The sequence below is a fragment of the Giraffa tippelskirchi genome, chromosome 10, assembly GCF_054371585.1.
Source record: "Giraffa tippelskirchi isolate mGirTip1 chromosome 10, T2T-mGirTip1v1.2.pri, whole genome shotgun sequence".
Taxonomy (NCBI): Eukaryota; Metazoa; Chordata; class Mammalia; order Artiodactyla; family Giraffidae; genus Giraffa; species Giraffa tippelskirchi.
In genome coordinates this window covers 141,042,228-141,055,855 of record NC_137284.1, presented here as the reverse complement: position 1 = coordinate 141,055,855, position 13,628 = coordinate 141,042,228, and the positions used below count along the sequence as shown (strand labels likewise).

General features: G+C 39.9%; 1 protein-coding gene across 4 annotated transcripts in view; it reads right to left on the bottom strand.

Moving 5' to 3' along the window:
- The window catches only part of EXOC4 (exocyst complex component 4), an 875,766-nt gene that overhangs the window by 564,437 nt on the left and 297,701 nt on the right, over nucleotides 1–13,628 (bottom strand). For all 4 annotated transcript variants that reach the window (XM_081532917.1, XM_081532918.1, XM_081532920.1 and 1 more), the window contains 2 exons: nucleotides 7,338–7,483; nucleotides 1,915–2,003 (listed from right to left, as the gene is read on the bottom strand). In XM_081532917.1, the coding sequence (XP_081389043.1) occupies nucleotides 1,915–2,003; nucleotides 7,338–7,483 (235 nt within the window). The remainder of the gene's footprint in view (nucleotides 1–1,914; nucleotides 2,004–7,337; nucleotides 7,484–13,628) is intronic.

The following is a 13,628-nucleotide window of genomic DNA, read 5'->3' as shown; positions in this document are numbered from 1 at the left end:
TAACTCACCTAACTTTCATAACAACCTCATGAGGTAGGCACTGTTATTTTTATCCCCTTCTAGAGATAAGCAGAGGCATAGAGCTTCTGAAGCTAGGAAATCAGGAGCCAGGTTTGAAATGTAGGCAATATGAGCACATAATCTTCTACTCTTCATTGATTGGCTATTACTGTCTCTCAAGAGATCATGGACAACAATTGGGGAGGAGGGCAGAGAAAATCCTTCCACATGGCTAGGGCAGACTGCTCATTCACTGTGCTTACTATCTAACCAAAAAGAAGAATCTAGTGCATACTTATGCGTGCTCAGTCATGTCCGACTCTGCAACCTCATGGACTGTGGCCCACCAGGCTTCTCTGTCCATGGGATGTTCCAGGCAAGAATGCCAAAGCGGGTTGCCATTCCCTTCTCCAGGAGATCTTCCCGACCCAGAGATCATATAGTAGAAGCCAGGTGGAAAGGAATTATATAGGTAAATTTAAACTATTCCTTAGGCCAACTCTGAATTCACAAATGAACTCTGTGATGAAAGGTGGAAATATGGAAGATCTCTCTAAACCTAGATGATTTGCTACACCCCCTACCTGGCAGTTCAAGTATAATCAGTCCTACAAGAATGTGTGTTCCAAAACTATCACTGCCTTCCAAGCTTTGCAGTCCATCCTACATTGCTAGGAGGTTGCTGGCTGCAGAGGTCTGGATCGCCCTCCTCCTGCACTCCTTGTCTGACCACACCGAGGGTCACTCCTTCACTTATTCCAAATCTAACTACTCTCCATACGCCTCCACTTCAAGACTCCAAGACACACACTTCATGATTTCTAGAACACATAGCAATACTTTAGTACTAAATAACATGCTAATGTCCTTTTCCTTATATCCTCAAACATATTTCTAGGTTTTTAATTCTAGAAATTAAATCTAAAGAATCATTCCTTCCCTCAACAAACTTAGCAGTTTACTCCTACCATCTGCTTAGCTGTTAACCACAGACTGTCTGATGTTGCTTGGTTTCTGGAGGGGTTTTTTTGTTTGTTTGTTGTTGGCGCACCATGGAGCATCTTAACTCCCCAACTAGGGATCGAACCTGCGTCTCCTGCATTGCAAGGCAGATTCCTAACCACTGGACCACCAGGGAAGTCCCTGATATTGATATTCCTCCCTTACTTTCACAACTGGACCTTCAGGATCTTATCTTTTATTTGTACCAGACAACTTCCATCCCTTTCAGTGCTTGCATGTGCTGCATTTAGCAGGCCTCACGAACCTTTCTTGATTGATCACATTTACCATGATTAGCATCCTTTTGATCATAGGGAAAAAAATGTTATTGGTGTGATTTTTTTTTATTTAATTAAATTTACTTATTTATTTTCTTAAGTATCTTCTCCTTCAGATTTCAACTCTTTAGTAACCACACCTGAGTATCAAATATCCTGTGTATCAAAGCTATGTTCATCAGCACACACTGTTTAAAGGCATCCTTCTTCCCTTTAAATAATGACAGAGGTAGCATCTGCCCTTTTCCAAATCTCAAGCATTCCCATGATACTCCAGAAAGTATTGAAAACAATAATTAAAATAACCATGGCAGCCACAGAAAACGGGCATTCCTCTAGACAGTGACTGGAATCATGTCTGTCATCTTTAAGCAAGAAGAAACTGCCCTCCTTTTCTTTTCACTTTGAGTTCGCACTTGAAGGGTGGCAGGTCTATAAATCCTGCGGCCATAGTAACAGTTTAAGCTGCTCGGCGGCAGATGCTGGGGAACGATAGAAGAAACAGATAACCAAGTCTTTAAATCTTTGCTATTGTGAAAGAATCCTGTGAATGCAGACCTCAAATTCACATGCTATAAACACTTCATATCTTCCTCCAGAAGACTAGTTTTTCCAGGGAGGGTCAGTTACCCACCTTGAAGTTCTCCGCTCCGACTGTACAGCTCCCTTCTCTGTTCTCGCAAGTAGGCGCTCATGCTGATGGCGTGGGAGGAGGATTCGAACCTGCAATGAAACACAGCAAAAAACACACAGTGAGGGAGTAACCAAATAGGTGGTGTCCAGCTATGTATATCCCTAAAGTATCCTACTCCATCCGTGGGATGCTCCCTAGTGTTCCATGACCAAGACGTCCTGATCCAGGGCAGGCTGCCATGGATCGTGATTTGTGGATGGTATTCCTGGCGAAATGCTCCTCCATGACAGCATTTGGATCTTCTGCTCATTCTTCATTTCAACTGATACAACTTGATCTCTTGCAACTTTCTTTTGTCTTCAGATCCCTCGCCAGGATCCCTACACGCAATCCAGAAGAGCATCTCATAAAGTCATTCTGACTTTCCTCCTATGCCAGCCAAAAGCCTTCAGTGGCTGCCAGCTGCCACCACAGAAATACTGGCTCCTTGGAGCTGAACTCTTGCCTTTCCAACAAGTGAGAGGATGAGCAGAGTGGGCTGTTTGAAATTATGTTAAATAGCTACACCAGAGAAACAAGACATCCGTGGTCCCTCCGCAACAGCCCTCAAAAACTATATACTTTCTAAACAGCTGTCAGGATTCTTACCTGCCGCCTACCACATAAAATACTTTTAAAAATACCAAGCTATACAATGTCTGTTCACATCTTCCCAGGAATGGTTTCAGAGGCTAGGAACACGGTGGATGGGTTCGTGATCTACAACGTGTCTTTAAAAGCTAAAATGACAACAAAGTGAATAAAAACAGAAACAAATCACAGTCTTGAAAGTAACTTGCAGTGGGACTTCCCTGGTGGTCCGGTGGCTAAGACTCTGGGCTCCCAGTGCAGGAGGTCTGGACTCGATCCCTGGTCAGGGAACTAAGATCCCGAATGCCACAGGGCACAGAAAACAATAAATAAATAAAAAGGCACCAACTTCTTTAATTAAAAAGAAAAGGTAAGGGCATTGTCCATTCACTCACTCATTCTTTAAAAAATAAAAGAGAGTAACTTGCAGATAAGGAACAACAACAAACAGGAAAAATTATGATTATGTCAAACAGTAAATCCTTCGAGGTGCTGAGAAATCCCATTTCAAACCTTAGGCTTTCAAAGCCAGGATAACAGGCTGACAGGAGAAATCCTTCTAAGAATTATAGCCACTCGGGGGTAAGCACAATGAAAGAGCATCAGTGATAATGGGACAGGTTCCTGGTCACAACAAAGGAGCCCCAATATTTTCTTAATTACGCCTTCTTTATCCATTCTTTGACAAGGAAGATGAATACCAAGATGAATGTCAGTGTGAGGGAAACACTTGAGTTACTTGATCCTTTCCATGCACCCTGCCAAGAACTGAGAGGGCACGAATAGCCAGAAGGAAGGCAAAGTGCGCAATACTTCAAAAGTGCCACCTGCCAGTCAAGAGCTGCCAGTCAAGCCACTGACCTCCAAAAGGCACACTGACAGCTACTGATCAGAAACGGCAAGGGGGAAAAAAAAAAAAACTCGAGCAAAGACTAGAAAGGCACACGGAATACCATAAGAGAAGACTTAAATACACCTAATTAACCTTGGCTAGGGGCAATTAAAGAGAGCAATAAAGTTCTTCATGGATGTGATAAGAACAGAGGACTTGCCAGAATCTGAATCCTTTATGACCCAATGCATTTTTGCTACTTGGGAATCCTTTTTTGTTTGCAACAAGCCACAGATTGCTACAATTTTACAGTAAAAGAGGCAAGAAGGATTAGCCAGTCTCACCTCATTTTATAGCGAAAGGCATTAAAGGCCACTAAGACAAGAGAACAGCCCTGACTCACATGACTCATGAATGGTGGAACCAAGACAAGAAACAGGCAGATCTGTAAGAATGGCCTAATTCTGTGTGAGTGATGAGTTTTATTACTATGCAACAATAATAAATGTGTAATGATTTCTTAAGTTCACTTACTCACTTTCAATAACTTATGTTTTCCAAAATCACAATTTCAAGATTGGTTAAGGGTCTAAAAATGGTTATGTGGTCTGACGTTCAAAGTTAGGGGTGAGGAGTGACAGCATGAAATCGAAACAGCCTGAAACTTGCTTTTGGCAATATGCGGAGACCGAAAATGGTCAGTTGAGCCTGAGGAGGGAAGAGGAGGATGAGGAGGGGTGGAGGAAGGAAGGCAGGGGAGAGAGGAAAGAAAAGGCCTAACAGTAGGCCTTAGGCAGTACTTGAGGCAGTCAATCACCTTTCTCCCACTATATCTTGTTTGCTGGCACAGCCTCAATTCTTTCTGGGCATCTGTGTCCTCCCTCCCTCTTCACTCAGCAGGAAGCTCGGGAAGGGGCCCCCTCTCCAGCTGGAGACCTATTACCAAAGATGAACTCTGACGGGTTTAAAGACAATCACCATGGTCTCCATCCCCTTGCCAGTGACTGGTTCAGGAATGGGCCTCAGACCTAGTTTTCTTGAGGAAAACTTGCAGAGGGGCTTTGTCACTGGCAGAAAAGATTAACAAATGGATGGCTAACCATTATTCATGAATTAAAAAGGATTCAAAATGGTAAAGCCATTTTGGAAGACAGTGCCATGGTATCTTACAAAGTTAAAACATAGTCCTACCATGTGATCCAGCAATCACGCTCCTGGGCATTTACCCAAATGAGTCAAATACTGACACTAAAACCTGCACATGAATGTTTACCACCACTTTATCCATAACTGCCAGAAGCTGCCAAGATGTCTCTCAATAACTGAAAGGGAAAACCGTGGTACAGTCACAAAACTAGTATTGTTTAGCAACACAAAAGATGCCACAAAAAGACATGGATGAACGTTAAATGCATATTACTAAGTGAAAGAAGCCAGTCTGAAAAGACTGGGTATTGTATGATTCTAATTTTAAGACATTCTAGAAAGAGCAAACTACAGAGATAGTTTAAAAACAAAAAAGACCAGTCATTTCTAGGGGTTTGGGAGTAAGGAAAAGAAGGAGGAATGAGTAAGTGAAAAACAGGATATTCAGGGCAGTGAAATTACTGTTAGATACTATAATGGTAGATACATGACATGATGTATTTCTCCAAACCAGTGGAACTATATAACACAGAGAGTGAATGCTAATATAAACAAAGGACTTTAATAATGATGTATCAATGTTGGTTCCTTAACTGTAACTAATGTGCCACACCTAAGCAAGATGTTAATCAGAGGAGAAACTGTGGAGCAAGGGAACATAAGGGAAATCTCTGCACATAAGTTAAATCAGTTTTTCTGTAAATCTAAAATGGCTATAAAACATTAAGCCTATTAATTAAAAAAAAAGATTTGTGGGATGAATCACATGGTTTCCTGGACACCACCATTTTCACTGGAGTGGGACTGAATGCAAAGAGAAGAGTCCTTGATGATACCGTATTGGTGAATTGAGGAATCCTCTACAGTCACTCTTTTGTGTGAGGTAATAACCTTCTTACAAGTTAACCTATTCACTTGGGGTCCTATGCTACTTGCAGACTAAAGCATTTTAACTCATACTGTAAACAACCTGTGAACAAAACTTTAAAAAAAAAAAAGAACAAATTCAATAAACAGAATGGATTTTACTACAGTGTGGGCACAGGAAATCTCCTCTCCTCAAGACTGTAAGATAAATGAACTATTGCAACCTTCCTTAATGATTAAGAACTCTATGAATACCTGATAAAAAAACAAATCTCAAAAGTGAATCAGTAGAAGATACTAGACTTGCAAATATTCAAAAAAAAGGAATTCACAACAGTGGGATGTATTTCTGTACTCATTTTACAGGCTTAGATTTACAGATATGATTTTTTAAATATGTATTAATCCTCCAAGAAAATAGGTTAGCCAAGATTTAAATCCTGTTTCTACCACTTGCTACTTATGTGAATTTATGTAAGTTCCTTAACTTGTGTGTCAAAGTTCTAACTTTTTTTTTAAAAAACAAACTGAATTTTGGAATCAATTTTATAGAAAGATACAAAACAGTACAAAGAGTTTCTGTATACTTTTCACCCCAAACCCTCCCTGATGTTAATGTCTTACATAATTGCAGTACATTTTGTTGCATCTAATAAATTAACATGGGTATGATACTGAACTACAGACTTCATTTGAATCTCACAAAAATTTTCCACTAATAATCTTTTCCTGTTCCAGGATACCACACTGCCTTTAGATCACGTGTAATTTTGATAAATAGACTTCAGTTTCCAATGAGATTTTTCTTTACCATGTATGTTGTCCAATAATCTCCTCTGACTAGTGCTGAGCAGAGAAAGTCATTGACCATGAGAATGAACAATACCATACCAGTAATGCTTGGTAGCCTTTGTTTCCCAAAGCATTGTTAATTCAGGGGAAGGGCTGGCTTTGCTCCCAGGAAGGTGTTAGTAGTCTCCTGAGAAGCTTAAGAGCAGATTTTGATTGGGAGTCCCTTCATGGCCTCCACCAATACCATGTACTTATGGTACTATCACCAAATATTTACTTATCTGTCTTCTTTACTAAATTGTATGTGTCTAAGGGGTCAGTGCCTCAATTTTTTTTTCATGTGTAAAAGAGGATGAAAAATAGGACCCACACCCATAAGATTTTTATAGTGAATGAGTAAATAAGATAATCCATGAAAATGGCTTTATTCCTTGGCTAGCACTTAGTAAGGACTCAGAAGTGTTAACCATTACTCTTGCTGCCCAAATTTGATATAATCTGAATTAAATTATGATTAATTGAGACTCTCCTGAGAAACCCATTTACCACAGTGCCTGGTACATAGTAAGCACCTGAGCAATGGTAGCTGTTACTGTTATTACTATTAATATTAATAATAATATTAACTGTTAGCTGTTACCAAGAGACTCTAACTTATGACCAGCTGAGGAGGGTAGGTGGTCATAATAAGGAAAAAAGAATGTTGACATTTTTCTTTTATTAATTCAAGTAAAACCAAATACTACTTAGCTAGCTTTATGACTTTATTAACAAAGGTTGTTTCTTGTCACTTGGGGCCTTTGCAAAGGCTAAAATACTTCATTTCCTTTCATTCCATATAAAGCTCCCCAGAAACAAGAGGGGAATTTCTTTTCACTTTATATAAAAATACCCAGAAATGAATTCCAGAAATTTTTATTAAAAGTTTTAGACAGTCCAGCAACCATAGTCCAAAATAGCCACTTCTCTTACAGAAGATGAAAGTACACAAAATTGAATATATATATTCAGTATATGAGAGGAATATATATTGCTACCATAATTCTTTCAAATCTACTTTAACTGGGTGAAATAATGACTGTTAATAAAGTAGAAAACCATTCAACTTGGATCTAACACATCTAAACATCTATCTTACCAGCAGGGAGATACTTACTTGAAAAGAGAATTTTTTGGCCTTTGAGGTTTCTTCTTGGCAAAAAAGGCTGCACAGTCGCATCCACTGCTGGCATAACTGAGCTGAGCTGATGGTTCAGAGGCTGTACGTGTATTTTTCATATCCAAGTACTCAGTCAACAGCATCTGTACAAGCAGATAAACAGCTTAAAATTAACATGCACCTTTACGATATGCTATTAGGGAAAAGCAATTTTAAAACCATGAAGACCTAATTCTAAAACCTCCTTGACTAAGAAGAATATTAACCTAGCTATTCATTATTTCTAGTAGTAGACCTAAGGAAAGATTCATTATGGCCAGCAAGTCATCAATTTGCTACCCATGCCTAAAACTGAGAACAGGGTATAGTAGGCATTTGTACATGGGGGTAAATGGGAAGTTTTTATTGAGGGTCTACTATGTGTCAGGCATGAAGTTGGGTGACTCAAGCAATATACTCCTGCAGTCATAATTTATCCTCATTATTCCAAATTATAGCAGCATCAGCAGTAATGCCATAATGTTTACTGAGGGCTTACTACGTTGCAGGCAAGGGGCTAACCCATTTAGATGTGTTACTTCACTTGAAGAACAAAATGTTATCAGGGAGGTCAGTTCTCAGAACATAGACAAGGAAATGGACCAGCAATCTAAAACACCTGCCAACCAAGCCAGTGGAGGCCACAGTGGACTAAGTGGTCTTGACCTGCAAATAATTTCAAGGGCCACTACTCATCTTCAGAGCTTCAAAGCAACAGCTTTTTTTTTTTTTTTTTAATCACTACTGCCAGCAGGTCCTGCTTATAAAAATCAATCCACTTCAGAGCCTTAAGGGTTCGGGGATCTGGGCTAGAATCAGTTGCACTATCTCTAAGACAAGTGTAATAAAAAGTCCCCACTGTTCGGAAAGAAAAGAGCAGATCTGGAATAGAAATCACCACGGTTCCTAAGAATATCTAACCTGGGACTAAAGTCTATCAACTCACTTGCCACATTTACAATTTCACGATAACCAAGTGGTATACAGTACATGTAGGCAAACAATTCTATCCATGACGAAGTGAAAGCTTTTCAGACTTAGGGTCCCATATCACTAGTATCCCTGCATATGGGGGGTATGTGTGTGTATATATATATACATATATATATATATTCATTCATTCAAAGTGTGAAAACCATGTTAAGCATTATCATCAAAAATTATTTATGAAGCCCCTGTGAATATACTGCTCCAAGTAAGTTTTAAAGCCGATTATGTCTCTATTATGATCACATACACATTACTGAGTAATTACCACATATCAGGCATTTTGAAAACATGATTTTACTCAATCCTCAAATCTATGAAGTGTTACTAATTGTAATTTAGAGATGAGGAAACAGAATTAGTGGTGTTAAAAAAACTACCCCATATGGGTGTGGGGGAGCAGGAGTTAACAGGAAATTTCTGTATGTTCCGGTTTCCCTGAAAGCTCAGTTGGTAAAGATTCCCCCTGCAGGAGACCGCAATTCGATTCCTGGGTTGGGAAAATTCCCTGAAGAACGGATAGGCTACGCACTCCAATATTCTTGGGCTTCCACTGTGGCTCAGCGGGTAAAGAATCCGCCTGCAGTGCGGGAGACCTGGGTTTGATCCCTGGGTTGGGAAGATCCCCTGGAGGAGGGAAAGGCTACCAACTCCAGTATTCTCCCTGGAGAATTCCATGGACTGTATAGCCCATGGGGTCGCAAAGAGTCGGACACAACTGAGCGACTTTCACTTTCACTTTCTGTATGCTCCCACTCAATTTACTGTGAGCTTTAAAATGCTCTTTAAAAAACTCAAAAGAAAAAGGGAGGGAAGGAAGGAAGGAAGAAGAAACTAGCCTAAGGTCTTCTATTTACAGCATAACAGGTCAGGATTTCAACTCAGGTTTAGTTCACACCAGTCTGTTTTCTTCCCCATGACAGTCCACTCTCAATAACTGCATAAAAACTATCAATGAGACTGATTACAGGTGTCAGTGAATGGATTTTTGCTGTTGCTGTTTAGTCACTAAGTTGTCTCTGACATTTTTGAGACTCTCATGGACTGTAGCCCACTAGGCTCATGGGATTTCCCAGCAAGAATACTGAAGTGGGTTGCTATTTTCTTCTCCAGGGGATCTTCCCGACCCAAGGATCAAACCTGCATCTCCTGCATTGGCAGGCAGACTCTTTACCATTGTAGCCATCAGGGAAGCCTCTATGGGCTTCTTTTATTTCATCCTCTGTAAAGTATCACTACGAACAAAGCTAGTGGAGGTGATGGAGTTCCAGTTGAGCTATTTCAAATCCTCAAAGGTGATGCTGTGAAAGTGCTGCACTCAATATGCCAGCAAGTTTGGAAAACTCAGCAGTGGCCACAGGACTGGAAAAGGTCAGTTTTCGTTCCAATCCCAAAGAAAGGCAATGCCAAAGAATGCTCAAACTACCGCACAATTGCACTCATCTCACACGCTAGTAAAGTAATGCTCAAAATTCTCCAAGCCAGGCTTCAGCAATACATGAACCGTGAACTTCCAGATGTTCAAGCTGGTTTTAGAAAAGAAAGAGGAACCAGAGATCAAATTGCCAATATCCGCTGGATCATCGAAAAAGCAAGAGAGTTCCAGAAAAACATTTATTTCTGCTTTATTGACTATGCCAAATCCTTTGACTGTGTGGATCACAATAAACTGTGGAAAATTCTGAAAGAGATGGGAATACCAGACCAGCTGACCTGTCTCTTGAGAAACCTGTACGCAGGTCAAGAAGCAACAGTTAGAACTGGACATGGAACAACAGACTGGTTCCAAATAGGAAAAGGAGTACGTCAAGCCTGTATATTGTCACCTTGCTTATTTAACTTCTATGCAGAGTACATCATGAGAAACACTGGGCTGGAAGAAACACAAGCTGGAATCAAGATTGCCGGGAGAAATATCAATAACCTCAGATATGCAGATGACACCACCCTTATGGCAGAAAGTGAAGAAGAACTAAAGAGCCTCTTGATGAAAGTGAAAGAGGAGAGTGAAAAAGTTGGCTTAAAGCTCAATGTTCAGAAAACTAAGATCATGGCATCTGGTCCCATCACTTCATGGGAAATAGATGGGGAAACAGTGTCAGACTTTATTTTTTCGGGCTCCAAAATCACTGCTGATGGTGACTGCAGCCATGAAATTAAAAGATGCTTACTCTTTGGAACAAAGGTTATGGCCAACCTAGATAGCATATTTAAAAGCAGAGACATTACTTTGCCAACAAAAGTCCGTCTAGTCAAGGCTATGGTTTTTCCAGTGGTCATGTATGGATGTGAGAGTTGGACAGTGAAGAATGCTGAGCATCGCAGAATTGATGCTTTTGAACTGTGGTGTCAGAGAAGACTCTTGAGAGTCCCTTGGACTGCAAGGAGATCCAATCAATCCATCCTAAAGGAGATCAATCCTGGGTGTTCATTGGAAGGACTGATGTTGAAGCTGAACTCCAATACTTTGGCCACCTCATGCGAAGAGTTGACTCATTGGAAAAGACCCTAATGCTGGGTAGGGTTGGGGGCAGGAGGAGAAGGGGAAGACAGAAGATGAGATGGATGGATGGCATCACTGACTCAATGGACGTGGGTTTGGGTAGACTCTGGGAGTTGATGATGGACAGAGAGGCCTGGCGTGCTGCAATTCATGGGATCGCAAAGAGTCGGACACGACTGAGCGACTGAACTGAACTGAACTGATTTTCTGTACAATAAAGAGTTCACTGGGAAAAAATAAAACATGTTAAGAGACTGGTCAATGTTTTGCTCTTTTTTCTTTATGAGGTCCCTGGAGCATTACTCAGTATGCTGATGAAGTAATATAATGACAAGTACTATCTCTGTTAATACATCACCCAAATTGCACAATAGTCAGAGAGACAATTGAATTGGGTCTCTAGTAACAATTCCAGTGAGGGACTCAATTATTTTGCAGATTTAGCACTGATATTAATAAAGTTTGCAGGAATCTGTGATCAAAAGAAGGTCAATAAATCAGAAAAGAATTTCAACTTGTTGACATGTTTCAAATTTCAACATAGAATGATGTCTACAAATACCCTGGTTTCACTTAAATGTTGGTTATTACACCAATATGACAGAATTATGTTTCTACCAAAGCCTGAAGACACATTACCCCAAAGTAATTCTTCTGAAGTAATTATTGTCCTAGAAATCAATGACTGTCCTTTTATAATAAAATATTGACTGACCAGGACATAACTAAGCAGCATCCTTAAAATGCAGGTATTTTATGATCATTGTTCTTTTTCTTCACATCCCCTTAATTATTAGAGCTCAGGATTCTTAGTCTTTCCAGTCACCAGCTTCCCCCTTTCTATCTATACAAATGTACTATTTCTAACACATTTTTTTGTTGACAAATATCTTGCTTTGGTTCTCACAATCTATTATCTTTTTTCCTTTCTGTCTTTTGGTTCTAAACTTTAAAAAGCAGTCTCCACACATACTATGTCCCCTACCATAATGTGGTCTTTATACCTCATTTTTCTCCCAAGCTTCAACTCTACATCTGTGACTTCATGCCTGACTTATTCACTTATTTCACATAAAATCAATCCTAAATTCTGAAACCCAAATCATCTTCCCATAAAAATTAGTAATTCCTTCTTTCAACTTTCTGTTTAATATTTTCTTACTGTCACTGATCTCCAGGTTTAAACTTCAGAACAATCTTTAATACATTCCCTTATCCTTTGTATTCACGAAGGAGTTAGTGTCCAAATTCATTAATCTCTCTTTCTCAACTCTATGAGTTTGCCCCTTCTGGTCCATTCTGACAGTCACCACGTTAGTTCAACTCATGCAGTTTTCCTCACTGAGTTTTCTGTCTCCCATCTCTTGTTCTTCCAATCCTCCTACACCCTCAATAGAGTGATCTACCTTAAAAACATGTCGCTCCAAAAAAGTGTAAAAGTGACTATCTACAAAACAGAACTAGAGTTACCGATGCAGAAAACAAACATACACAGTTATCAGGGGGTAAAGGGGCAATTAGGATTGACATATACACACTGAAAAAAAGAACAAAGTGAAAGCGTTAGCCGCTCAGTTGTGTCTGACTCTTTGCGACCCCTGGACTGCATCCCACCAGGCTCCTCTGTCCATGGGATTCACCAGGCAAGAATATTGGAGTGGGTTGCCATTCCTTTTTCCAGAGGATGGTCCTGACCCAGGGATCGAACCTGGGTCTCCTGCATTGCAGGCAGATTCTTTTACCATCTGAGACCCAGGGAAGCCCACATAAAATAAGTAACTAAGAAGAACCTACTGCATAGCACAGGAACTCTGCTCAGTGCTCTGTAATGGCCTACCCGGGAAAAAAATCTAAAAAAGAGTGGAGGTATATATGTATAACTGATTCACTTTGCTGTATACCTGAAACTTACACAATATCAACTCCAATAAAAATTATAAAGAAAAAAAAAACAAAAACACAGTTGCTGCTACCATCACAAGGCTCCTCATCTCATCATTTACAACAATCTGACCTCAATATTCCAATCATATCTTATTCTCCTTGAGATGAAGCCAGCACTCCAATCAAGATCACAGACTTAACTTTCCCCTGTATGTGCCTGGGCCCTCTCATTTCTGGAATGTCTATCCTAGATTACCCTCTCTCCTAACAGACCCCTCCAAAAACAGTTCCAATATTTTCTCTTCAACAACTCCTTTCCCAGGCCACTGGAGATGAGCTGTCTCCTTTTCTGAGTTCCTCAAGTACCCATTTTACATATCAGTAAATAAGTATTCATCCAAAACTGCCCGATACTATTAGTTATTATCTAATGAAAAGATGCCTCACCATTAATAAATAGGAGGAACTTTATGTTCCTTAAAGCATTTTATTTCTTTACTTCCACCACAGAGCCATGCAACATACCAGTGAATCAAAAAATATAGGGAACCACTGAATTTTTTAAAAAGCAAGTGATGGGAAGCCTTGATGTATATATGTTGTTAGATGCAAATTAGCGATAGTCTCCAAAGCAGAAAGAGCCCTATAAATGAGTCCAGAGTACAAAAACCTACACTTGTGAATAAAGTAACGAAAGGAGAGGTGCAGTTTCAACCACAGGCTTTGTGATGTCTGCTTCCTTCATTGTGTTTCCCTCTTTTTCCTAATAACGTTCACCACCAGCTGAAAAATACTGCTTTAAAACAGGCAAAGTTTTACGCTGACACTCAAATTGGCAAAGGTGTAATTTTTTTTTAATATGTCAAAGAACAAAT